The sequence below is a fragment of the Thrips palmi genome, unplaced genomic scaffold, assembly GCF_012932325.1.
Source record: "Thrips palmi isolate BJ-2018 unplaced genomic scaffold, TpBJ-2018v1 HiC_scaffold_7, whole genome shotgun sequence".
In the NCBI taxonomy this organism is placed as follows: Eukaryota; Metazoa; Arthropoda; class Insecta; order Thysanoptera; family Thripidae; genus Thrips; species Thrips palmi.
In genome coordinates this window covers 1,367,974-1,394,948 of record NW_023144634.1, presented here as the reverse complement: position 1 = coordinate 1,394,948, position 26,975 = coordinate 1,367,974, and the positions used below count along the sequence as shown (strand labels likewise).

General features: G+C 44.0%; 2 protein-coding genes across 9 annotated transcripts in view; both read right to left on the bottom strand.

Annotated features, from left to right (window-relative positions):
• Nucleotides 1-108: 108 nt before the first annotated feature.
• LOC117652274 lies at nucleotides 109-3,717 on the bottom strand. Its single transcript, XM_034397061.1, has 2 exons — nucleotides 3,459-3,717; nucleotides 109-2,802 (listed from the first exon to the last, which is right to left on the bottom strand). The coding sequence occupies exon 2, from the start codon at nucleotides 1,599-1,601 to the stop codon at nucleotides 276-278; it is 1,326 nt and encodes a 441-aa protein (XP_034252952.1). The 5' UTR covers nucleotides 1,602-2,802; nucleotides 3,459-3,717; the 3' UTR covers nucleotides 109-275.
• A 1,371-nt stretch (nucleotides 3,718-5,088) lies between these two features.
• The window catches only part of LOC117652273 (modular serine protease-like), a 65,420-nt gene continuing 43,533 nt past the window's right edge, over nucleotides 5,089-26,975 (bottom strand). For 6 of the 8 annotated variants that reach the window (XM_034397052.1, XM_034397055.1, XM_034397056.1 and 3 more), the window contains 3 exons: nucleotides 15,822-15,913; nucleotides 5,967-6,128; nucleotides 5,089-5,702 (listed from right to left, as the gene is read on the bottom strand). In XM_034397052.1, coding sequence (XP_034252943.1) covers nucleotides 5,541-5,702; nucleotides 5,967-6,128; nucleotides 15,822-15,913 — 416 coding nt within the window. In that variant the 3' untranslated portion in view covers nucleotides 5,089-5,540. The remainder of the gene's footprint in view (nucleotides 5,703-5,966; nucleotides 6,129-15,821; nucleotides 15,914-26,975) is intronic. The other 2 variants (XM_034397053.1, XM_034397057.1) reach the window with 1 other exon arrangement.

Here is a 26,975-nt window from a genome sequence, read left to right as displayed (position 1 = left end):
CTAGGTCCCTGATCACCCCCCCCCCCCCCAAAAAAAAGGTGCATTTTGAAACGTTTCACAAATGTCACTCAGACTGAGTTTTTCGAGCTGAAAAAAAAGAATGTGGCGTCGTATTATTATATTTATGAAATTGTTAAGTTGAAATTAGTATTGTCATAACTTTAAAGATTAGAAAGAACATATTTTATTGAATCAAACATTTACAAAATATGCAAAGATTACAATTCAAATAATGTAATGAATTAACAATACAAAAGTACAATGACAAGGAAGAACTACGGGTTCGGCGTGGGCGGCCCAAAAACCCGCAGTCTTTCATTAGTTCTTGAAATGAACTCATTCAGAACATCTGTGACGGAAACAGTGAAAGTTCGAATTTTGTGCACATGGCACATCATTAAGTGTGTCAGACGCTTTTGAGTCATAGTGGCTCTTAAATAATTCTTGATGCGCCGCAAAGCACTGAACGATCTTTCACATGTAGCGGAGGTTGCGGGCACCACCAACAAGAGAATCACCAGCAGTTCAACTTGGTTGATCATCTCCCGTGACACCTGTGGCAAGTCACGAAGCACTGCAGCATACTCTCTAACCGTTTTCACAGTTCCTGGCACCACAAGCTTAGCTATTTTAAGCTGAGTAAATAGAAGATCACAATCAAAGTCGTCAGCATGAACCCCCAATTCATGCTTCAAATCATCAACAGAATCAAGAGGCTTCTTCTGCAAAAGAACATTTTCAAGTTTGATCAGGTGAGCCATCCCCGGCTGATTGAAGCGCCGATCAAGCTCATTTTTGACCCGATCGAGCACCGCGATGAACTTCTGGCGGAGCACCGTACGTGGAGACAGTGACTCGACCGGTGCTGCGTTCCCTACCTCGCCGAGTCGGCGTGGTGGAGCGCGCCGCCGTGGGGCAGTTGGCATCTCCAGATCCATGTTGCAGGTTGCATTGCGGGCCTCGGTTTCCCTCCACGCCTGGTCGAATTCTTCCTCCCCCATGGCATTGTAGGTGTCCCAAAGGGCCTGGGCAGCCTGCTTGGCGCCTGTTGCCGTGTACCCTGTACTCTGAAGGGCTCTAGCCAACTGCTCAGCTGGTTCACAGATCAAGAGAGCCAACTTGATCGACAGAACAGTGGAAAACTGATCTAGTTTTCTCAGATGGCCGCGAAGAGTGGCTCTCCGCTCGTCAGTCAATCGCAGTGATGTGTCTTCCACCAACAGGCGAAGAGTAGCACGCACGCGACCGTAGTTTTCATCAAAGCGGCGAATCGCCGGGGCTCTAATGCACCACCGTGTGGGGCACCGTGTGGGGCACAAGGAGAGCAATGGGCGAATTGCAGCAGGGCCACCCACAGAAGTTTCGTCGTCTGAGAAGCAGGGTTCAATGACGATGTTTGCATACATGGCCTTTCTCTTACCAGATTCCAAAATTGCTTTGGAAACGTCTTTGATGAGCACAAGCGTGTCCCCAAACATATCACATTGGCGAGCTAACTCTTGCAAGACTAAATCTAGAGAGTGGTTAGAACAATGGATAAAAATAGATTTGGGCAGCTCATCGCAGATGAGTTTCTGCACACCATTCAAGTGTCCAGCCATTGCCGCACATCCGTCGAAACATGGCCCCGTTGCTTTGATTTGTCAATACCTAGGCGAACCAACACGTCATCAAGGGTAAGTTTCGTATAGTCAGCTTTTCCACTTGTGACGCTGACGAGTCCCATGAACACTTCATATGAATGGAGAGAGGCCCTTTCAACGTAACGAAAACAAACACTGAGTTGTTCGTCACCAGATATATCAGTTGTACCGTCAGCCATTATTGAGTAGAATGGGCTGGCTGCTATGTCCTTAAGGAGTGTGCGCATTACAGTGTGAGCAATTATTTCTAAAACTTTATTTTGAATGTCTGAACTAATCCACTTATCTCGCTTTTTGAGCCACTCTCTTAGCGGAGGGCATTCTTCTGCCCTTTCCTCCAAAAGTTCAACTAAATTGCCACTGTAATGCTCACCACCCCTCAAAGCCTGGCCACTGCGCGCAAGATACCTTATAGAGCTAATGACAACTTTGCAGGCTGAGCGCGCGTCCTGTTGTGATTTTTTCAACTGCGCATCCAATAATGACCCCACACTCTCTCTTTGTAAGGCAAGCACAAGGAACTCGGCTGCTTCGCGGTGGTACTTAGAGTTTTCATGTCGATTCAATTTTTCAACAGCTTTTTTCCAATTCTTGAAGCCTGTCTTGAGAAATGGGTCCGTACTGTCATCAATTCCATGCCCACGCGAAGCGGCAGTGTTCCCCAATTCATAAGCTTTCACGCACGTGAAACACACACAGTGATCTTCCTCAGGGACAAAGTGCAACCAGCCGTACTTGCCGAAATACTCGAGACGACAACTTCTACCGTCAGTTTTAGGGAAAACATAAGTGCTACTTGGAATGTTCCGCGTACGCGGAAGAGTGGGCACCACTTTCTTCATCGAGCTGCCGACGGCTGGACCATCCGCAACGGCAGCGCCGAAGTCGTCGCCACCAATCACCTTCTCAGCGTGTTGACCAGGAGTACGAACCCGAACCGCAGGTGCAGCGCCGAGGTCGCCATCGCCGTCCGTTTCAGCCAGACCAGCAGAATCACCGGCACCGCCGCTGAATTCACCATCCGTAGAGGAAGACGAGAAGCATGATGCAGGCGCCGGCGGGGGCAGTGGCGTCGTTTCCACCCGAGAGGATGCGGAAGGAGTCGGGTCGCATTAAGCTTCTGATGTTGAACACGACGATGCAGAAGGTTCAACACTACCTGCAATGTTGCAAAACGCACAATTGATGTAAAATCAATGGCAAGGGCAACTTACAGTGGGCCGGAAGACCAGTCGAGGCGGCTAGAGCTCCAGAATCGCGAAATGGGACTCGAACCGAACGTGTGACCCCACCAATGGATTGCTCTCCGAATGAGGAATATATTGGTGGGGTCACACGTTCGGTTCGAGTCCCATTTAGCGACTCTCTGCAGCTCAAAACACGTCCAGGAATTTGGCCGCCTCCACCGGTCAGCTGCAGACTGATTCCGAGAGTCGCTTTCGTCGCTCTGTCTCTCTCGCACTCATGGGGCGTGACCTATAGGTGGGAGAGAGACGGAGCGACGAAAACGACTCTCGGAATCAGTCTACTGGCCAAATGTAAAACGTCAGTGTTTGGTGTTGAGAGGCATCTTGGTTTGCTGGCCGGCTGACCGGCGGCGGCGGCGGCTGAGAGAGAGAGAGGGAGAGAGAGAGAGAGAGAGAGAGAGAGAGACGCATGGTGTCGCGTGCCAGTGGGTTGGGTGGGACAGAGCTAGGTTCAGCCGGCGCCGGGGCGCCGGCGGCCGCGGCCAGCCAGCCAAGATGGCTCGTAAGTCAAACACGGGCAAGGATGTGAAAGATAACAAAAACAACTCTCCGCGTGCGCGATACTTACATGGACGCTTTGGATCCGGGTCGTCGCATGAGCTTCCAGAACTCTCGCCGGCAGTCTCTCTTCTTTGGGCTTTCTCCTTGCCTTTGGTGAACTTGTTGAAAAAGTTTGTTATCGTATTGATACCAACACCAGTTTTCTTCTTACTTCTCTTCATCTTGTGTCACACTTGTGAACGACAACGACAGTAAACAATGCCGGTTGTCGACGGGGCGAGGCGAGTGCAAAACAAAACAAGCGTGTTGTCATCCGCAGAGCGTGGAGCCAGGCGGGTCAGGCAGGCTGGCAGGCAGCAGCAGCGCGCGGGCGGCGGCTACCGGGCAGCGCCGAGCCGAGCCGAGCGCCGCCGAGCCGAGCGCAGAGCGGAAGGAAAGGGGGAAAGGCCGCCGCAGCGAGTCTCGCTCGCTCCGCTCGCTGCGGAGATACTCCCCGCTGCCGATGCCCGCCCGCCTGGCTCGGTTTTCGCAGTTTTCCAGCAAATTCCAGGGGGGGCGATGCCCCCCCTGCCGAATTCCAGGGGGGGCAGCCTGCCCACCCTGCACCCCACTTCCGGCGCCCCTGTTCGATTGTAAGATCTAGCCCGTTGATTGCAAAACGCTTTGCACAGATGAAAGACCACAAAATTTGGGGTGCATTAGGCCTAGCAGACTGCCCGATACTTTCAATAGGGTATTTTAACAAATCCCTGGCCCGGAAGTCAAAGAACAAAAGTAGGAACAAAAACCGCTTCTGCGCATGCGCAGACGTCCCCCCTCCACTCTGAGGCAGCGTCTGCACATGCGCAGAAGCGGTTTTTGTTCTTACTTTTGTTCTTCGACTTCCGGGCCAGGGATTCGTTAAAATACCCTAATCAACCGAACACAAGGCCGGAATCATTAACATCAACATGGCGCATTCAAGTTTTTCCTAAATTTTATGATTTCTCGTTTTTTTTGTGTTTCCACTGCACCTTAATATTAGGTAAGGGGGGAGTTTCGAGAAGAGCAATTAGCCTAATACACCCTAAATTTCAAGCCCTTTCCATCGGTGCAAAGCGTTTCGAAAAACACAGTCTAGTTTTCATAAATCTTGAACAAGTGCGCAACCTCTGCCCTGACGGCGCGAGCATCGCTTCACGCTCTCCCTATAGGCGCGCCCACCTAACCAGTCCCCACCAGCAGCGTCACCCTGCCGCGCCTCACACCCTCGCCAGCCTGCCGCCGCTGAGCATGGTGAGCGTGCAGCAGTAGCACGCTCCAGCTAGCAGGTAGCGGCAGCAGTCAGACCCTACCCCCCGCCGCCCTCCACCGCCCGCGCTGCCCTCCAAAGCGAACCCACCACCTCGTGCGGGTTGGGGGGGCTGGTGCGGGTGTAGTAGGATAGAGCGCTATAGCACCGCCTATAGTCGAGCCAGCCAAAGGTGGGTCTTTTGGCGACCGTTGGAAATGCGGCGGCTGGCCGAAGCATTGGCGCTGCCGTCGCTCGGGCTACCCCCTCAGCCTCCCGAACCGCTTCCTATTGGCGGTTCGGGGCTTCGGGAGGAGGAGGGGGTAGCCCGAACGACGGCAGCGCCAATGCTTCGGCCAGCCGCCGCATTTCCAACGGTCGCCAAAAGGCCCACCTTTGGCTGGCTCGACTATAGGCCGTTGCCACCTCCTGAAAAGAGCGTCGCGGTACGAGAGGAGGGGGTGATTGTATGAAAAGTTGCACGTGTGTCCTGGTGTTGACATCCAACACCTGGATGCCGTCAGGCTATACCGAGGTATCCCAAGATGTTTCGGAAAAAGACTATTGGCAATTTTAAATGCATGCCACGACCAGCGATCCTTAACTTTAATACTTAACATTTAACCGCGTTTAACTAACATTGCTTTTATAACGTAACACAAGACAATGTTCGCTAAAGGTTAAGGGTATGGACTTCCTAAAGTATCTTCACACAAAATCGAGAAACTAGAAACAGAACTCATCCTTTTGAAAAGAAGTCAGAAGTTAAGGGTTTATAACTTTTACGCTTACGATAACGTTTTGATGCCCTTTTAAGGTAAGTGACAGTGCATCATGCATATCCGTTCTCGACTTCTTAAATACGGTTATTTTCAGACCTCATGGCTTACTTTCACGTCTTCTGGCACAAAACTTGTCAGGAGTTAAAGAAGCAAGCTCTGCCAAATTTGTGCTCAATTTGTAAAAACAGTCATTGAAGTCAAGCTGAGTTAATCCGATGGTCTCCTGCTCAGCAGTTGTCCCATTGGCCCGGCCGGCAACCTGAAAACATAAAAAATACAAGAGAAGAGGTAGACAGTTTTACAGGGGGTTGCTCGGAAGTTGCATGGATGAAACATGCTCGGAAGTTCCCTTAACCCCATCCGCAAACTCAACTTGCCTTAAATCCAAATGTGTTACGGAAGAGTCAAGATGTTCTCCGTACCCCATAATTGAACGTATCCTTATATTTGGTGGAAGGATTCCTTTCATGGCCCTAGCAAATACGAGACTGATGTTTCTTTCCGAGATTAAGTGCTACTTTACCTTTACGTTACTTTTGGATGTTGGCTTGATCCCCTCATACAGGCAAACGGGTGTTACTTCTTTGCTAGAATCTGCGCAATTTTCAAGTTCAAGTACAGCTATGTCGTAAGCGTTTTTGTTGGCGCTCCCCCAGAAGTAAGCATGCTTGTGGAACGATTTTACCTGAAATTGTTAAGGCATTTATTACAAAGAAAGGAGTAATAAGAATCTAACAAGAGATCTTAAGTGTGCGGAATCAAAAATTGATAAAAAGGGGCTGCAATGAGATGTAGCAAACAAAGGCGTTATTTAAGGGGGCTCATACATGTTAAAAGCACTTTTTTAAAAAAAAAATTGATGTAGACGGATTAAGATTTTACAATTTCTGTGTTAAAATCCTTTTAGATAATGAGTAAGCTTCATTTTGGCTTAAGGGAAGTGACTTTGGACATTTTTTGGAGATTTAGTCGAAACGTTTAAATTTTGCTTCTTAAAATTTTTTCGCATACTTTCAGTCTGTGGGAAACAAAATTTTCAGGGAAAGAACCCATCCCAATTGTGTCAATTGAATAGACTAGAAGTCGCTTTAAATATTTTTGCTCAGCAGTTTTCAAGAAAAAAAAAAAAAAAATTTTTTTTCAAGTTGCATTAAACAAAGTTTTAAACCAAACAACTTGTTTAAATCAAAATTTTTTTTCTCCGTACCCATAATTGCAGTATCCTTATTTTGGTGAATTTTTTATGGCCCTACAAATACGAGATGAGTTTTTCCGAGATTTTTTTCCTTACGTTCTGGAATTTTGGGCGAACCAAATCTTACAGGCAAACGGTTTACTTCTTTGCTAAATCTCCAAAAAAGTCCAGCAGTCAACTTTCCCTTGGCGCCCCCCAAAGAAGCATGTTTGGGAAATTATCCTAAAAGGATTTTACAAAAAAAATTGTTAAAATCTTAATGTCGGAATCAAAAATTGTTTTTTAAAAAGGGGCTTTAATGAGATGAGCACACCTTAAACAAGAGGTGTTCCAGACACACACACACACAAAAAACACTTGGCGCGCGGCTATCTAGAATCTGGCTTGAACTTGGTTTCTGAGCTACTTTCATCCATGTGGACTGCCGAAACACCAAAATCACGGGGGGGGGGGTTTGAGTAGCAGGAACCTGACGACTACATGGAGAAAATGACCAGAGGGTGAAAACGGGCGTACATTAAATCAACTCAAGGGTTCACGATTATGAAGGCCATAAACCTTATCCTAACACGATATCAGAATGCGTTCTCACACTGGTTTATTGACCGAGGGGCAAACAACTTCAAAAACTTTGGTACACCCTTAATGAGCTATTTTACGAATAAGAAGAAAAAGAAGACGCCTACCCCACCCACCCGTACCGCCCCGCTCGGAACATAACAAACCCTCACTTGTTCGAACAAGTGAGGGTTTGTTATGTTCCGAGCGGGGCGATGCGGGTGGGTGGGGTAGGCGTCTTCTTTTCTTCTTCTTATTCGTAAAATAGCACATTCAATTTCAAGTTTCACGTTATTTCAACGTTATTTCACGTTAGCTCAAGGGAAACGTACACCAAGATTCATGTTGTTTTCCCCGAGTCATTGACCGACTGAGAGTACAAGAAGATTGTTGCCAAGGGCGACAACAGGGAAGGAAGGACCGCGTAAGGGAGAGTGGGGCGATTTGTAACAGATTTCGGAATTCTCTATACAAAATAAAGAACATTCTGCATATCGGTTCGAAACTTGTGCCTGTTGAGCAGTCTGGCCACTTATCTAGACTGTACAGCTCCATTGAATCAATCTGGAATCCGTAATCTTGAAAATCTGAGACGCTTTCCAAACAACTGCATGGTGTTACGAATCGCCCCACCATGGAGTGATTTTTAACGGCCTTTTCATAACATGCTACACATTAAATGAAACATCGTCGTAAATGTGTATCTGAGCAGTTCTCGCGAGATGTGATAATTTCGTGTCCTTTCTCTGGTTCTTCCAACCTAAAGTCGATTTTAACCGGGTCTTTTCCTACCTTTATGTTTTCTGACACTGCGGACAAGGTACAACTCTCATCAAGATGAAATTTTGCCTCCTTCCACCGTTAAATTGCAAGTTTTACCCTAGAATGTAATTTCCGGGGACACTTTTTGATGTCCTACGCTCCAGATTTGGGGCTTCCCGCCTCTACTACAGCCCAAGGGAGTATGAGAAATCACTTTCGCTAAGTGCATTTTGTTCTACGCAAGTGAGGCTACGTTTTGACGTGTAGAACGTATCTCTCGGGTAAAATTTGCAGACACAAGATGATTCCGAAAATTGTCTTCCACAACTAAAATTCAAAAAGTCTAAAATCGTTTTTTTTGGGACGGTTTTTCTACCTTATGTGCGACCGTTCTGAAACTTTTCTCATATTGTTGGTGCATTCGTTCTACACAATTTGCAAAGTGGCGGAGTAATGTGGCACCATTAGAACGGAAAATATAAAGTTAAATAAGTTCCAAAGCGGCGAAAAAATTGGCCTAGCAAGCAATAAGTGTAATTTCCGTTCCACCCATTGCTTGCAGACCATTCAAAATTTTGATTGCGAACCAATCCTTGTGTGTTTCCCTTGTGGACAAGTTGTTCCAGTAAAATTTTGGTTCCGGTGGCACTTCTGGTTTGGCTTGTACACCCCATTTTATGCAATAATGTAATTTCCGTGGACTGTAATTTCCGTGGACAAAATGAGGTTTTCGTTGCGTTTCACGTGATTTTGGCCTCGCAAGGGGCCTCAGCTCTAAAGTATGTCGATATTTTTCTGTTTTAAACCTCTCTTATGGAGGGAATGCCATCCTGGAGGGAAATGGGCATGGGGAATGGGAAGGCAAGCTAAGGAAAGTCGTGGCGTAGTTTAACACAACATCCATCAGGTTAAACCCGCCGCAAGTCACAAAATGGACCCAAACGAGCAGCGAGCCGACTTTTTGCAAGAGTCTAAGCTTTCGACTCCACTCATCAGATTGGTCAAACACTGTATTTTCTGGACAACCAAGCGGTTTTATGCTGCCTTGTTCGGCGCGGCCGGCATACTGCCTTGACAGTTGTGACTGCGAGTCAGTGAAACCGTTCAACGTTGATTATTCAGATCGGAAAGCTTAACCAAAAGCTTAATGTCTTGCGAAAAATAGGCTCGCTGTATTTTGGGATCTAGCTGACCGTTTAAGACTTGCGGTGGACTTAACCTGACCGATATGTTAAGCAACATGACGTCTTTCCTAAGCTTGCCGTTCGAATGCTAAGACCCAGTTTATCGAATAAATTGCAGCAATCTGTTCCTCAAACTCAAAGAGAAATCTTTCCGAAAATATAGGTTAGTAAACGTGGGTGCCAGATATGCTTCCAGGAGGGCTAAATAGACCGCACCGCGAGCGGGACGCTGTCTCGACCCGCCGATCAACTTTTCCTCAACTGATCGCACCCATCAAGAACCTATAAAGCCCCAATCCGACTGACTCACTGACTCACTCACTCACTCACTCACTCACTCATAGAAATGTTTGGGGTGAAGGAGTGGTCGTAGAGACTTGCGGTTTTTTCCATTCGATTCCAAATTTTATGGGAAAATTGGGAAAAATCCCGAAAGTTGAAAATTCCTCACCGTTTCCGAGAAAACCTACTTTATCTACAAAAAAGGGGAACAAATTTCTCACCGTTTCCGAGCAAACCTACTCAATCTTCAAAAAAGGGGACCGACCGACTAAAAATTTTTATTCGCCCTATCGGTAGGTCTGGTCGAGACATTTCCGAATCTGTGCCGCATTTCGGTCTCCGTCACTGGCAACATCCTCAAAAAACGATTAAATAGGCCTAAATTCAACAAAATCCACTCAATCTTCAAAAAAGGGGACCGACCGACAAAAAATTTTTTATTCGCCCCATCGGTAGGTCTGGTCGAGACATTTCCGAAACTGTGCCGCAATCGGGTCCCCGTCACCGGCAACACCCCCAAAAAACGATTTAATAGGCCTAAATTCAACAAAATCCACCCAATCTTCAAAAAAGGGGACCGACCGACTAAAAATTTTTATTCGCCCCATCGGTAGGTCTGGTCGAGACATTTCCGAAACTGTGCCGCAATCGGGTCCCCGTCACCGGCAACATCCTCAAAAACGATTAAATAGGCCTAAATTCAACAAAATCCACTCAATCTTCAAAAAAGGGACCGACCGACAAAAATTTTTTTATTCGCCCCATCGGTAGGTCTGGTCGAGACATTTCCGAAACTGTGCCGCAATCGGGTCCCCGTCACCGGCAACATCCTCAAAAACGATTAAATAGGCCTAAATTCAACAAAATCCACTCAATCTTCAAAAAGGGGACCGACCGACAAAAATTTTTTTATTCGCCCCATCGGTAGGTCTGGTCGAGACATTTCCGAAACTGTGCCGCAATCGGGTCCCCGTCACCGGCAACATCCTCAAAAACGATTAAATAGGCCTAAATTCAACAAAATCCACTCAATCTTCAAAAAAGGGGACCGACCGACTACAATTTTTTATTCGCCCCATCGGTAGGTCTGGTCGAGACATTTCCGAAACTGTGCCGCAATCGGGTCCCCGTCACCGGCAACATCCTCAAAACGATTAAATAGGCCTAAATTCAACAAAATCCACTCAATCTTCAAAAAAGGGGACCGACCGACAAAAAATTTTTTATTCACCCCATCGGTAGGTCTGGTCGAGACATTTCCGAAACTGTGCCGCAATCGGGTTCCCGTCACCGGCAACATCCTCAAAAACGTTTAAAATAGGCCTAAATTTATCAAAGTCCACTCAATCTTAAAAAAAGGGGACCGACCGACTAAAAAATTTTATTCGCCCCATCGGTAGGTCTGGTCGAGCGGTTTCTGGAACTGTGCCGCAATCGGGTCCTGGTCACCAGCAACATCCTCAAAAACGATTAAATAGGCCTAAATTTATCAAAATCCACTCAATCTTAAAAAAAGGGGGACCGACCGACTAAAAATTTTTATTCCCCCCATCGGTAGGTCTGGTCGAGACATTTCCGAAACTGTGCCGCAATCGGGTCCCCGTCCCCGGCAACATCCTCAAAAACGATTAAATAGGCCTAAATTCTACAAAATCCACTCTATCTTCAAAAAAGGGGACCGACCGACTAAAAATTTTTATTTGCCCCATTGGTAGGTCTGGTCGAGACATTTCCGAAACTGTGCCGCAATCGGGTCCCCGTCACCGTAAACATCCTCAAAAACGATTAAATAGGCCTAAATTTAACAAAATCCACTCAATCTTCAAAAAAGGGGACCGACCGACTAAAAATTTTTATTCGCCCCATCGGTAGGTCTGGTCGAGACATTTCCGAAACTGTGCCGCAATCGGGTTCTTGTCACCGGCAACATCCTCAAAAACGACTAAATAGGCCTAAATTCAACAACATCCACTCAATCTTCAAAAAAGGGGATCGACCGACTAAAAATTTTTATTTGCCCCATCGGTCGGTGGGTCTGGTCGAGAATTTCCGAAACTGTGCCGCAGTCGGGTCCCCGCCACCGGCAATTGGGAAAATCATCATCATCAAGTCAAGAATCTATATAGCCCCAATCCGACTGACTGACTGACTGACTCACTTACTCGTAGAAATGTTATAGGGGTCAAGGGAGTGGTCGTAGAGACTTGCGGTTTTTTCCATTCACCTCTATCCTTGTCAAAGCAGTCTTCAATATTTTCCGGACCTTGTATGCACCCATTGACTGCCACAGTAGCCAATGCAATACAAGCTATCTATTTGGGCAGTAAAAGTAGCTTAATTATATGGTTAAAAGCTGTTAAATAGACCTTTCAAAGAAGCAGTACATTTACTTCCTTAGAAAAGCCTTTGGTCACCACGGACTTACTGAAAATACTTCGGCACGCGCCCCACACATGCGGGGGTCTGGGGGCGGAGCCCCCAGCGAGCAGCGCGAGTCATCAAGAACCTATAAAGCCCCAATCCGACTGACTCACTCACTGACTCACTCATAGAAATGTTTGGGGTGAAGGAGTGGTCGTAGAGACTTGCGGTTTTTTCCATTCGATTCCAAATTTTATGGGAAAATTGGGAAAAATCCCAAAAGTTGAAAATTCCTCACCGTTTCCGAGAAAACCTACTTTATCTACAAAAAAGGGGAACAAATTTCTCACCGTTTCCGAGCAAACCTACTCAATCTTCAAAAAAGGGGACCGACCGACTAGAAATTTTTATTCACCCCATCGGTAGGTCTGGTCGAGACATTTCCGAATTTGTGCCGCAATCCGGTCTCCGTCACTGGCAACATCCTCAAAAAAAAAAACGATTAAATAGGCCTAAATTCAACAAAATCCACTCAATCTTCAAAAAAGGGGACCGACCGACTAAAAATTTTTATTCGCCCCATCGGTAGGTCTGGTCGAGACATTTCCGAAACTGTGCCGCAATCGGGTCCCCGTCACCGGCAACATCCTCAAAAACGATTAAATAGGCCTAAATTCAACAAAATCCACTCAATTTTCAAAAAAGGGGACCGACCGACTAAAAATTTTTATTCGCCCCATCGGTAGGTCTGGTCGAGACATTTCCGAAACTGTGCCGCAATCGGGTCCCCGTCACCGGCAACATCCTAAAAAACGATTAAATAGGCCTAAATTCAACAAAATCCACTCAATCTTCAAAAAAGGGGACCAACCGACTAAAAATTTTTATTCGCCCCATCGGTAGGTCTGGTCGAGACATTTCCAAAACTGTGCCGCAATCGGGTCCCCGTCACCGGCAACATCCTCAAAAACGATTAAATAGGACTAAATTCAACAAAATCCACTCAATCTTCAAAAAAGGGGACCAACCGACTAAAAATTTTTATTCGCCCCATCGGTAGGTCTGGTCGAGACATTTCCGAAACTGTGCCGCATTCGGGTCCCCGTCACCGGCAACATCTTCAAAAACGATTAAATAGGCCTAAATTCAACAAAATCCACTCAATCTTAAAAAAAGGAGACCGACCGACTAAAAATTTTTATTCGCCCCATCGGTAGGTCTGGTCGAGACATTTCCGAAACTGTGCCGCAATCGGGTCCCCGTCACCGGCAACATTCTCAAAATCAATCATCAATTGTCATCAAGAACCTATAAAGCCCCAAACCGACTGACTGACTCACTGACTCACTCACAGAAATGTTTGGGGTCAAAGAGTGGTCGTAGAGACTTGCGGTTTTTTCCATTCAATACCAAAAATACCAAAAGTTCAAAATTCCTCACCGTTTCCGAGCAAACCTACTTAATCTTCAAAAAAGGGGACCAAATTCCTCACCGTTTCCGAGCAAACGCACTCAATCTTCGAAAAAGGGGACCGACCGACTGAAAATTTTTATTCGCCCTATCGCTAGGTCTGGTCGAGACATTTCCAAAACTGTGCCGCAATCTGATCCCCGTCACCGGTAGTCTTCAATATTTTCCGGACCTTGTATGCGCCCATTGACTGCCACAGTAGCCAATGCAATACAAGCTATCTATTTGGGCAGTAAAAGTAGCCTTATTATATGGTCAAAAACGGTTAAATAGAGCTTTCAAAGAATCAGGACATTTACTTCCTTAGAAAATTTGCCTTTGCCACCACGGACTTACTGAAAATACTTCGGCACGCGCTCCACACATGTGGGGGTCTGGGGGCGGAGCCCCCAGCGAGCAGCGCGAGTTATTTAATATTTTCCGAACATAGACACGCAGGAGCTGATCAAGAGGGACTTTCCTCCGTTGTCCACTCTAGGGCCCATCATTTGCCAAGTGTGAGAGGTACCGCCTGGGAGGTAAACACTATGCAACCGTGAAAATGAATTCCCAGTTGTTCCCGAGACAAGGGAATTGAGCCGGGAGAGGTGGACACCGGACCCAGTCCTGCTCAAAGAGGCTGTTCTAGGGTGCCCCCCCCCGTAGCCGCACGAGGTTCTTCTCCGCCAGTATAACGTGGCACCCCAGTAAGGACGGCCGTGTCCCGTTTGGCAGTGCACGCGGGCATGTGTCGGGCCCGAAACGGCATACGATCAAATTGTGGTCTAGCCCGAAATTTTATTGTGAGGTACGCAACATGGAACCAGAATGCACAGATGTGGAGGGAGCTGCCTAAACTGCTAGGCGTTTGCGTTCGTATCGCACCTATTCTAAGGGCCCATTAAAATGTAATTTCCGTGGACAGTTTCTGAGGCTGTGTAATTTCCGTGGACGGCAAAAAAATTAAAATTGCGATATTTCCTATATTATTGGGGTGATAGCTCGCCCCGATGAATCCATGATCCCTAGTGATGTTCTTAACAAGATAAATGCAAAAAACCCGGTTTCAATTGAACTTTTTTTTCAAAAAGTTTCAGGGCCCAAAATTAACCATTTCGCGAGAACTGCTCATCTCCTCCAGCAGTTGTTCTTCGGATGTCCTGCAGACGCCTTATAATCTACATTACAAGCTGCCGTTGACCGCCTCAGCATCAATTGATCGGCTATGATCGGCTATGTCAAACCTAACCTCACCTTTTTTCAATTTTGGAGAAAAGATTAGAATAACTCGCTTTAAAAGGCATTTTGAGCTGTGTAAATGTACTGGAATAAGGCAGCAGATGATTCGAGAAATAATTCAAGCATTTAATTGCAAAAACTAAATTCTTGTTTTTATACGGGTCTGTTACGAATGCCTGCTACGCAAGAAATGCGTCCCTAACTATCACTGGACGAAGCAAAGGCAACTTATGCCACGTGGTCACATTGTAAAGGGGTCACGCTTCAAGGCCCCAACGGTAGGTTGATGGTGATTCATACCTGGGGAGCCTCAGACAGAAACCTCCTAGAACTCAAATAAAAGATTTGCCTGTTTTCGGTGTGCCCTATATTTCGGACGCCCTCCAAAACTAAACCTGAGCACCGATCACATCCGCTTCGATTGTTCAAGGACCCTCTATTCTTAGGCGAAAGAGGGGCCATACTCAGATTTTCCTCTGCTCCCTCCACTTAAATTATTATACGCATTTGTTACGAATCACCCCACTCTCCCTTACAATGCACATGCGCTAGCGAGGGGTGAATTGTGCTGCCAACTTCGTATTTATTGCATACCTGGCAAGTCGATGCTCGTTAGCTTAAAATTCAAGGCAGCCTCTTATGTGTACCATGTGCACTCGAGAGGCTGTGTAGTTGAATAAAAGAAGAAGACCGTTCACTGGTAGCCAAGGAATGTGACGTCACGTTCGTTTTCACGTGAAAACGGCGATGTTAGTTTGAGCGTGACAAACGGTGAAAATTTACAGTCAAACGAGTGTGATTTACCGCACCGCTTTGTCTCATTACTACGGGTGTGACACGCAATCAGCTGTTGAACTGTCACATTAAAACGAATGCGACAAATGGTACACAAGTACACATGTCATGTCACATCCAAAAGAATGTGACATCCATGTACAGTCACATTCGTTTAAATGTGACATGCCCACTTTGTCACGTTCGTTTGAATGTGACACGCCATGACTGTCAGATTAAGGGGTGTCGAGTTCGTTTGAATGTAACAAAGTGGGCATGTCACATTCAAACGAACGTGACAGTACATGGGTGTCACATTCGTTTGGATAGACACGACATGTGTACCATGGGTACCATGGGTGGTACCATGGGGGTACCATGTGTCACATTCGTTATGTGATAGCTCGACAGCTGATTGCGTGTCACACCCGGAGTGATGTGACAAAGCGGCGCGGTGTGTCACATTCGTTTGACTGTAAATTTTCACCGTTTGTTACACTCAAACTAACATCGCCGTTTTCACGTGAAAACAAACGTGACATCACATTCCTTGGCTACCAGTGATTGCACTTACTCTTAGGTGATCGATTTTTTGATCGTCCTCTGAACTCCAGTATTTACCGAGGGCCACAGAAAACGTAGCATTCCCTGGTAAGCAGCTTGCAGCTAGAATGACACAAATAAATTAAATTGAAGACTTGGACGATGTACACACTTACTGCAACAGCAACCTAACGCAAATTATTAACTATGACACAGTAAATGCAGTGGCATGACTCAAGTGTCTGGACGTTTTGTGTTTGTGTTGTACCAGTGCTCACTTCGGGGGTACGGAATCGATTACCGGTTTTTGCTTTATTTCGACTCTTTGGGCCTTGGTACAACCAAACCTCACCATATTTCGACCCACAGGACCGTCCAATCGGCATAGGGAGCTTTTAATTCGTACAATCACTGTGAGGTTAGGTGAGGCCCCTTAACTTCAAACCGGTTTTTCTCTGTAAGATTTTTATTGACCTTGCGCGTAGGATAGTTCGGAGACCAAAAGAGGTAGAATGTTGTGCGACAGCTTAAAATAGCTCGAAGACAAGGGAGAGTTTTTTTCAAATATGTGTCTCAATCTTTAATTACAGGTCAATGAATGTCCAAAAGCGGCATAAAACAGTCATGATTCTAGTTTTCAAGATTAATACCGAAAGAAAACATGTTTTTGAAATCCGGCTCCCTTGTCTTCTTCATTTTGACCATAAAAAGATGTGGCAACTTCGTCAGATTTGTGGGACAACATTTGGATTTGAAATCCTGCGCGCACACTGTTAGAAAAGATTGTTGAATTACGACAAAAGTTTCAACACACTGTAAAAATTATGTTGTGAATTTACGACGGAATGTTTTCCGAAGGTTTTTGGGAATGTCCAAAAGTGCACTGTAAAATGTTTCTTTCCTTCATGAACTTTTATAAATCAACGGAAGTTTGTCTTTAATTTACGAAGGTTCTTAGTAAATTTACGAAGAAAATTCGTAAATGTACAAAGTCTGTTGTAAATTAACGAAGGGCTTCGTAAATTTACGACGGGCTTCGTTAATCTACGACGGGTCTTCGTAAATCTACGGCGGACCTTCGTAAATAAACGAAGGATCTGTTGGCAATTTTTTTGCCGAAGGATCCGTCGTTAATTCCAGACGTATAATTACGAAGGTTCTCTGTATATTAACGAAGGTTCTTTGTTTATTAACGAAGGTTCCCTGTAAATTTTCAAAGGTGCTTCGTAAATTTCTATTGTGATAGTAAAATCGACAGAGATCGTTCAAAAAATTAACGAAGGTTTTTGTAAATATACGAAGAGCTTCGTAAATTAACGAAGGAACCGTTGGCAATTTTTTTGCCGAAGGATCCGTCGTTTATTCCGGACATTAATTTTTACAGTGCAACTTAGTCGTACCCAAACAACAAACTCATTCAAAATTAAAACGACTAAAACATCGTTCCAAAACAATTTCTACCGTTTAAGAAAATAACAGCTATATAGTCGCTCAAAAACGAGATCCCTGTTTTAAAATGACAAACTCATTCACTAACGACAAAACTGAGCAGATCAAAAATTACATGAAAAAAATTTTTAGTTCTCTCAAAAAAAAAAAATTATTCCCTTAAAAAAGAATCTGAAATCTGCTTAAACATGTTCCCGGTACTCCACTGTCCATGCCCAGTTGCTTTGGGCCGAGTTGAATTGTTTGCCTACCGCTGACTGCGCACTGCTTGAAGCCAACTGACCTGCTATGTCGCTGATGAAGAGATTGCTGCTGCACTCTGGAAGAGTGCATCCTGCCTTAGCTGAGCATGATCTGATTTGCTTTCTGCATGATGTCTCCACAAGATGCCTTCACTCTGCACTGCTTTGATTGTAACAGCTCTGCTTAATGAAAATAGAACTTAAAAGCATTCAGTGGCTTGGTCAAGTGTGAGAACTAAATCTTTAACTTTTTCTTGCACGTTTGCCTCTTGTCACGTCCAGGAGACAACGAAATACACTGCACTTCGAAGTTTGTGTTGATGGCCATGGGGAACAGTAGGCCACTGGGAAACTTCACAACTTTCCATCAAGTTCTTTGTGGCAACACAAAAACAAACGTCCCCCGGGCGTGGAAACGCATGATAGGGCCGGGCCAAGTAATCCATGGGGAGTGAAACAGTCCAATATCTCCTCACAATTTAGCAAACTTGGGGTGAAAACATTAAATTTGAGACAACAACGGTCACCAAAACAAACACACGCACACCGACCACTGTGTATGAAAAATTCAATATGAGAATACAACAAGTGACAATGAAAGTGAAAGTAGAAGAGGGAGCACCCTATTTCTCGTTCTTTGACGTGACAAGAGAAATACAAAATAGGTTAAAGATTTAGTTCTCACACTTGACCAAGCCACTGAGTCTTTTAAGTTCTATTTTTATTAAGCAGAGCTCTTACAATCAAAGCAGGGCAGAGTGAAGGCATCTTGTGGAGACATCATGCAGACCAAAACAAACATGCTCAGCTAAGGCAGGATGCACTCTTCCAGAGTGCAGCAACAAGTCTTCATCAGCGACATTGCAGGTCAGTTGGCTTCAAGCAGTGCGCAGTCAGCGGTAGGCAAACAATTCAACTCGGACCAAAGCATGGGCATGGACAGTGGAGTACGGGAACATGTTTAAGCAGATTTCAGATTCTTTCTCAAGGAATTTTTTTTTTGAGTGAACTAAAAATTTTTTCATTATTTTTGATCTGCTCAGTTTTGTCGTTAGTGAACGAGTTTGTCATTTTAAAACAGGGATTTCGTTTTTAAACGAGCTTTTTTATTGATGATGAATTGTTAATCATTTATTGTTCCCAAACAATTTGTCTTTCACAACAACTTTTTGGTTGCGACTATTTGTTTTTAAACAAATCATGTCGTATAAACTCGTGTTAGAAAAAAAAATTAGCGACAAATTGTCGTGAATACGACAAATTTCTAACAGTGTATTTCCCATAGAATAATATCTACGCGAAATATAGTCTCAATATCTGACACGGTGCCTGTCGTGGATGGGGCAGGGTTAGACGGCAGACTTTTCAGTAACTTTTCTTAAAATCTTGGCACTTGATGTTGAAAGGCGGCTATATTTCTCACGACGATTTAAAATATTGATCAGGGAATGTTTGCTTTTCTATGCTTTTAAGTCTCCGAGAATTTTGAGAAACTTTAACAAGTTAACTGAAACAGTTTGGAAACTTTAAATTTTTTTTGCACTTCTGGTTCTAGTAGGCTGAATTCCTCGGACCAACAGTGAGCAATACTGAATACTTAAACACGTTCCACAATAAGTGGGAGCGTTTCTTTCCCATTTCAGTGTCTTTCTTCCCGCCCTGACCTCAGTTGGAAGCCACTGAATGCTTTTAAGTTCTATTTTCATTAAGCAGAGCTCTTACAATCAAAGCAGTGCAGAGTGAAGGCATCTTGTGGAGACATCATGCAGAAAGCAAATCAGAACATGCTCAGCTAAGGCAGGATGCACTCTTCCAGAGTGCAGCAGCAAGCTCTTCATCAGCGACATAGCAGGTCAGTTGGCTTCAAGCAGTGCGCAGTCAGCGGTAGGCAAACAATTCAACTCGGACCAAAGCAACTGGGCATGGACAGTGGAGTACCGGGAACATGTTTTAGCAGATTTCAGATTCTTTCTCAAAGGAATATTTTTTTTTTGAGTGAACTAAAAATTTTTTTCATGTTATTTTTGATCTGCTCAGTTTTGTCGTTAGTGAACGAGTTTGTCATTTTAAAACAGGGATTTCGTTTTTAAACGAGCTTTTTTATTGATGATGAAGTTGTTAATCATTTATTGTTCCCAAACAAATTTGTCTTTCACAAACAACTTTTTGGTTGCGACTAGTTGTTTTTAAACAAATCATGTCGTTAATAAACAACTCGTGTTAGAAAAAAAAATTAGCGACAAATTTGTCGTTAAATTACGACAAAATTTCTAACAGTGTATTTCCCCATAGAATAATATCTACGCGAAATATATGTCTCAATATCTGACACGGTGCCTGTCGTGGGATGGGGCAGGGTTAAGACGGCAGACTTTTCAAGTAACTTTTCTTAAAATCTTGGCACTTGATGTTGAAAGGCGGCTATATTTCTCACGACGATTTAATATATTGATCAGGGGAAATGTTTTCTTTTCTATGCTTTTAAGTCTCCGAGAAATTTTGAGAAATCCTGTTTAACAAGTTAACTGAAACAGTTTGGAAACTTTAAATTTTTTTTGCACTTTCTGGTTCTAGTAGGCTGAATTCCTCGCTGACCAACAGTGAGCAATACTGAATACTTAAACACGTTCCACAATAAGTGGGGTGTGCGTTTCTTTCCCACTTTGCAGGTGTCCGTTTTCTTCCCGCCCTGACCCTCAGTTGGAAAGTGCCCCAGGCGTATCTCAAAGTTTTGTCACACATTTCATTATCTTCCAAATCACGCCACAAAATGCACTGACTTTCGAGTCATGCCAATTTCAGGGGTGTCCCCCTCCGGCTACCCGCGCCTGCGGGTGAGTGGAAAGTAAGCTACTACATGTCAAACACAGTAAAAATTAATGTCCGGAATAAACGACGGATCCTCCGGCAGAAAAATTGCCAACGGTTCACTGTTAGAAAAGATTGTTGAATTACGACAAAAGTTTCAACAACTTAGTCGTACCCAAACAACAAACTCATTCAAAATTAAAACGACTTAAACATCGTTCCAAAACAATTTCTACCGTTTAAGAAAATAACAGCTATATAGTCGTTCAAAAACGAGATCCCTGTTTTAAAATGACAAACTCATTCACTAACGACAGAACTGAGCAGATCAAAAAGTACATGAAAAAAATCTTAAGTTCACTAAAAAAAAAAAAAATTTTCTTTAAAAAAGAATCCGATATCTGCTGAAACATGTTCCAGGTACTCCACTGTCCATGCCCAGTTGCTTTGCTCCGACTTGAATTGTTTGCCTACCGCTGACTGCGCACTGCTTGAAGCCAACTGACCTGCAATGTCGCTGATGAAGAGCTTGTTGCTGCACTCTGGAAGAGTGCATCCTGCCTTAGCTGAGCATGTTCTGTTTTGCTTTCTGCATGATGTCTCCACAAGATGCCTTCACTCTGCACTGCTTTGATTGTAAGAGCTCTGCTTAATAAAAATAGAACTTAAAAGGACTCAGTGGCTTGGTCAAGTGTGAGAACTAAATCTTTAACCTATTCTTGTACGTTTGTCTCTTGTCACGTCCAGGAGACAACGAAATACACTGCACTTCGAAGTTTGTGTTGATGGCCATGGGGAACAGTAGGCCACTGGGAAACTTCACAACTTTCCATCAAGTTCTTTGTGGCAACACCAAAACAAACGTCCCGCGGGCGTGGAAACGCATGATAGGGCCGGGCCAAAGGTAATCCATGGGGAGTGAAACAGTCCAATATCCTCTCACAATTTAGCAAAACTTGGGGTGAAAACATTAAATTTGAGACAACAACGGTCACCAAAACAAACACACGCACACCGACCACTGTGTATGAAAAATTCAATATGAGAAATACAACAAGTTGACAAATGAAAGTGAAAGTAGAAGAGGGGAGCACCCTTATTTCTCGTTGTCTCCTGGACGTGACAAGAGACAAACGTACAAGAATAGGTTAAAGATTTAGTTCTCACACTTGACCAAGCCACTGAGTCCTTTTAAGTTCTATTTTTATTAAGCAGAGCTCTTACAATCAAAGCAGTGCAGAGTGAAGGCATCTTGTGGAGACATCATGCAGAAAGCAAAACAGAACATGCTCAGCTAAGGCAGGATGCACTCTTCCAGAGTGCAGCAGCAAGCTCTTCATCAGCGACATTGCAGGTCAGTTGGCTTCAAGCAGTGCGCAGTCAGCGGTAGGCAAACAATTCAAGTTGGGCCAAAGCAACTGGGCATGGACAGTGGAGTACCTGGAACATAATTCAGCAGATATCAGATTCTTTTTTTAAAAAAATATTTTTTTTGGAGTGAACTAAAAATTTTTTTCATGTAATTTTTGATCTGCTCAGTTCTGTCGTTAGTTAACGAGTTTGTCATTTTAAAACAGGGATCTCGTTTTTAAACGAGCTTTTTTTATCGATGATGAAGTTGTTAATCATTTATTGTTCCCAAACAAATTTGTCGTTCACAAACAACTTTTTGTTTACGACTAGTTGTTTTTAAACAAATCATGTCATTTATAAACAACTTGTGTTAGAAAAAAAATTAGCGACAAATTTGTCGTTAAATTACGACAAAATTTCTAACAGTGTTCCTTCGTTAATTTACAAAAGTCTTCGTATATTTACAAAAACCTTCGTTAGTGTTTTGAACGATCTCAGTCGATTTTACAATCACATTGGAAATTTACGACGCACCTTCACTACAAACCTAACGGTCTACTAAGTACACACTTACAAATGCATGCTTGCAAGTACACACTTACAAACGCATGCTTGACGGCGTCAAGCATGCGTTTGTAAGTGTGCACTTGCAAGCATGCATTTGTAAGTGAGTACTTGGCCAAGCATGCGTTTGTAAGTGTGTACTTGCAAGCATGCATCTGTAAGTGTGTACTGAGTAGACAGGTTTGCAGTGAATTCGTAAATCTGCAAATATCCTTCGTAAATTTAGAGGGGACCGTCGTTAATAAACAAAGAACCTTCGTTAATATACAGAGAACCTTCGTAAGGCAGGGTGGGGCACCTAGTGACACTTTTTGGATTTTGGCACTTACTCCGATACTGTGCAAGGAATGAATCTGCTTACACTTCAAAAGGTTGCTTTGATCCTTCATTGATCTCAAAAACATGTTGTGGCGTTTTGACAACACCTACACTCTCATTCCAGGAACGTGACATCACACTCTCAGACTCGTATTGACTTTTTTCTCTCCATTATTGACTTTTTGTCCTTTGCTTACGTAGTTTTTTAAGCAGCAATAATAAGTAGTATGTCCTTTGTAACCATGTACTATATTGTTCACTATAAAGACTAAATTCTCACCAATTAATGACAATTTTTTAAGTCAATTGCGTATTGACTCTTTGTCAATAGCAAATTTACTTTAAGTCAATATAACGAACGAAATCTTACATAGACATTGACGAAATAGTACTTTTTGGCCCGTCTCGTTTATTTTTTGTAAAAAAATGACGGAGGGACGGGCATATAGTATGATCCCTGCTGTGCGTCCGTCCGTCCGTTCGTTCGTTCGAGGACTTCCCGTGGTCCGATCTTGGCCAAATTTGGTATGCAGCCTCCTTGGGTGACCCTAAGAACCGCCCGGTGGCAGCAAATCCGATCCGAGCCCCGGGGGCGCTGCTGCAGGTGCATCATGGTCTTCATGGGGTCGAGGAGGATCTCGGCAACGGATGCAGCTAGGAGGGCATGTAGGGGTATTTTTGGAATCGGGGTGACGAGAAAAAAACAATGGTGCCAGTTTCGAGCGAATCGGAGAAGTTCGAACCCGGGTTCAAATCCCAGCGGGGTATTTTTTAAACATTCTTTTTATTCGAGTTTTTGCATTGTTTCTGATGTTTTTGAGGGTGCTGATGACGAAAACGACATTTATTTTAACCCCAGACTCAAGTTTAATTCCCGTCAGGGTCAAACATAAGCGAAATTCGTACGTTTCTCAATGTACGGGACGGGCCAAAGTTGCCGATGTATATCGCTACTTTTCCTGTTATTATTGCTGTGTAAAATACTCTTTAACAAAGGACAAAAAGTCAATAACAGTCTGAGAGTGCACGTTGAAACGAACGTGACAAAGTGTCACGTTCGTTTGAGCGTTGTGTCACATTCGTTTGGCCAAAAATGAGCTAGTTCACATTCAAACGAACGTGACACAATGCTCAAACGAACGTGACAATTTGTCACGTTCGTTTCAACGTGATGTCACGTTCCTGGAATGAGAGTGTATTTCTATTATTTACACAGCTTCCCGCAGACCTCTGCACTTGTCACTTAGTGCCCCAGCCCGCACTGTTAAAAATTATGTTGTAATTTAGCAGTAAATATGTTGCTAATTTTCTTAGCGATCAAAGTTGTTTTCAAATGACTTTAGTTGTTTACGAACGAGTTGCGTCGTTCGTCCACAAGATGTTTGTAAACCGATAGACAGCCTTATTTGCATCAATTTTTATTGCCGATTAGGTCACAGACCTAGTAGAGTCCCGGTTACCCCGCAGTAACCACTTCTTAGATTGTCCGGGTTGTTTGTACGCAGCAAAATATTGTTTTGAAACAGCATAAGTCATTAAAATAATTAGCAACGAATTCGTCGTTTCAAAACAAGCAAACTTGTTCACAAACAACAGCGTTGTCGAGGTTGGTAACTGTGTTGTTGTTTTAAAACAACTATTTTTAACAGTGCGGGGCACCTAGTGACAGGTCATATAACTCACATTACCAGCATAGAGCGACGCTCCAGCTAATTGAAAATTATCCGTTTTAGGCTCTTTAAACTGTTTTAATGTCAAACCATTCTGAACGGCGCCATTTTTTCGCAAGAAACTGCATTTTACTACATTGCCAATCAAATTCAATGTTCTACGAAATTGTCGTAAAGTAGTCTCATTTATGTTTCGTTTGTGTGACTATCGGTGACAATTTACTTCGCGGTTGCCAAATCGATGTTTTGAAACGTTTAAATCGTTTAAATACGGTAAATAGAGTGTGTCTGTCACTGCTGACTCTTTTTCGTTCAAAATTTGATATCAAGGAAATGAAATCATATGTTTGAGCTGGTTCAGCGAAAACAACTTACTAAAGTTCCTTATTATTGATTAAAAGTGCCAGAATGACCGGCAGTGCCGTTTACTGGAAGAATGGCGAGAAAACATTTTGTAAAAAAGTCATAAAATCTGTGCTTTTGGGTAATTATTTTCTTGGTTTTATTCTAGGTGCTAAAATATTTTGTTCAAAGTCTCACTCTCAATTGAACATGATTCCACAGCACAAGACCGTTAGATTAGCCACCTCAAGATGTCTGAAAGTGCCAAAGGGTGGCCAGGAGGGCACATTTGTGTCACTAGGTGCCCCACCCTCCCTTAATTATACGTCTGGAATTAACGACGGATCCTGCGGCAAAAAAATTGCCAACAGTTCCTTCGTGTGTTAACGAAGGTCCGCCGTAGATTTGCGAAGACCCGTCGTAGACTAACGAAGCCCATCGTAAATTAACGAAACCCTTCGTAAATTTACAACAGATTCTGTACATTTACGATTTTTCTTCGTAAATTTACTAAGAACCTTCGTGAATTAACGACGAACTTCCGTTGATTAAGGGGAGGTTCTGGTGAAAATGCTATTTTCTCCTAAATAGGTCCCACTGAGAAAATTTGTTAAAAATTTGATGTCTTATCAAGTATTTATTAAAATTTTTCATTGGGTAGGCACATTCTATGCCCTGAATCCAGTCGCAGAGCCTTTTACTCTCATTTAGGCTATAACTTTAAAAATCTTCTTGCGCATACTAATTTGGCGTAAAAGGTTGGCTTAGACATTTTTCACTTCTTCGATTCATTTTTTAAAAATGCTGGCATGCCCATCTCAAAATGTCAATTGCATTTTTATTCGCAAGCTTTCTAACCAAGCATTTCACTAAAATTGATCAAAAATGTACAAAATAGACAAATTTTAGGGACTTTTCAGCTTAAAAAACTAATAATTAATAATATAATGGAAGTTTTGAGCTATGCATGCCGGAATCTTTTGAAAATGAGTCGAAGAAGTGAAAAATGTCGAGGTCAACCTTTTACGACAAAATAGTATGCGCAAGGAGATTTTTTAAGATACAGCCAAAATAGGATCAAAAAGACTCTTCGACTGGGTTTACAGCCTGGCATGTGCCTTCAAAAGTCAAATTTTAGTCTCCCCAATGAAAAATTTTATATTCCAAACAAATTATGACTGTAGGATCCATTTGGAAAATGGCAAGATTTTCACCAGAACCTCCCCTTCACAAAACTTCCTGTAGGAAAGAAACATTTACAGTGCACTTTTGGTAATTCCCAAAAACCTTCGGAAAATAATCCGAGGTGGGCTCACTTAATTCACGCGCGTTTGATCAAAACTTTCTTTTTTATTTAAAATTAAATGTTATTAATTTGTGAAAAGAATTGCATTTAAATGTGAATTAATCACAATTAATGTAAATTAATCACAATAAATGTAAATTAATCACAATTAATGAGATGGGCTCAGTTCACCTCCTGAAAAAGTGTCGACAATATCATATTAAATATCTATTAATAGTAAAACCTCTATATCTGTGTTGTGGAGGGGGTGATGTGGGGTGGTGGGGGCTCGAAGGTCGTACGCGGATATTAATTATTTAAACGATTAATATATTTTTTTATTAATTATTTAAGATATTTTTAGAGATTCCTTAGCCGAGTAACCGAGTGCCTGTACTCGTTTCCGACTCCTGGCCGAAGAAGCGGCGAGGCTACGCTGGCGATGGTATGAAAAATTTCCCAGTGGCGGGAGACTACGCGGGTGACGATATGAGAAATTCACCAGTCAGCCCCCCGGGGCGAGCTTGTGGTGAGTGGCCGGCGCGGGCTTTTTGAATTCCCCCTTACGATAAACATAAAATCGGCCCCACTGCAGCACTACCATGTCAAAATCGTGCATCCTTCGTTGCGTCCCCTGCACCACACTCACCGTGCAGAGGCGAACCCAAAGGGGGAGAGCACGATGATGTGTCAAAAGTTCCCGCCTAAGGGGCAACATGCGATTTTTTTTCTTCACCGCTGAGAGCCTCGAACAAAAGAAAAGTGCGATCTGCCGGTGGGAGCCCACAACAAAACCTAATAGCGATGTCAGGCTGAACTGTCCCTGGTGTGGGGATTTTGCTGGCATTGGCTCTGGTTGGCAGAGCCGGCCTCCCCCAGTGCCCCGCCACCTTAGTCCAAAGTGTTTTTCCGCGGGGTTGCCTCACTACTGGGGCTGGACGCACCCACAGACAGTCTGTGTACGTACGCCACGCCGACGTGCGGGGGGCGCACCGCACGGTCACAGCCCGTGCAGACCATTGAACGTGCCCCTCGTTGCGGAGCGCGTCATGGGCGTGATTGTCTTCCGTCGTGTCGGGCTTTGGGCCCAAAGGCGCAAGGGGACGCGGGAGCACACCCCCTGCTTCGCGACCGGGCTGGGCCCCTTTGCGTGG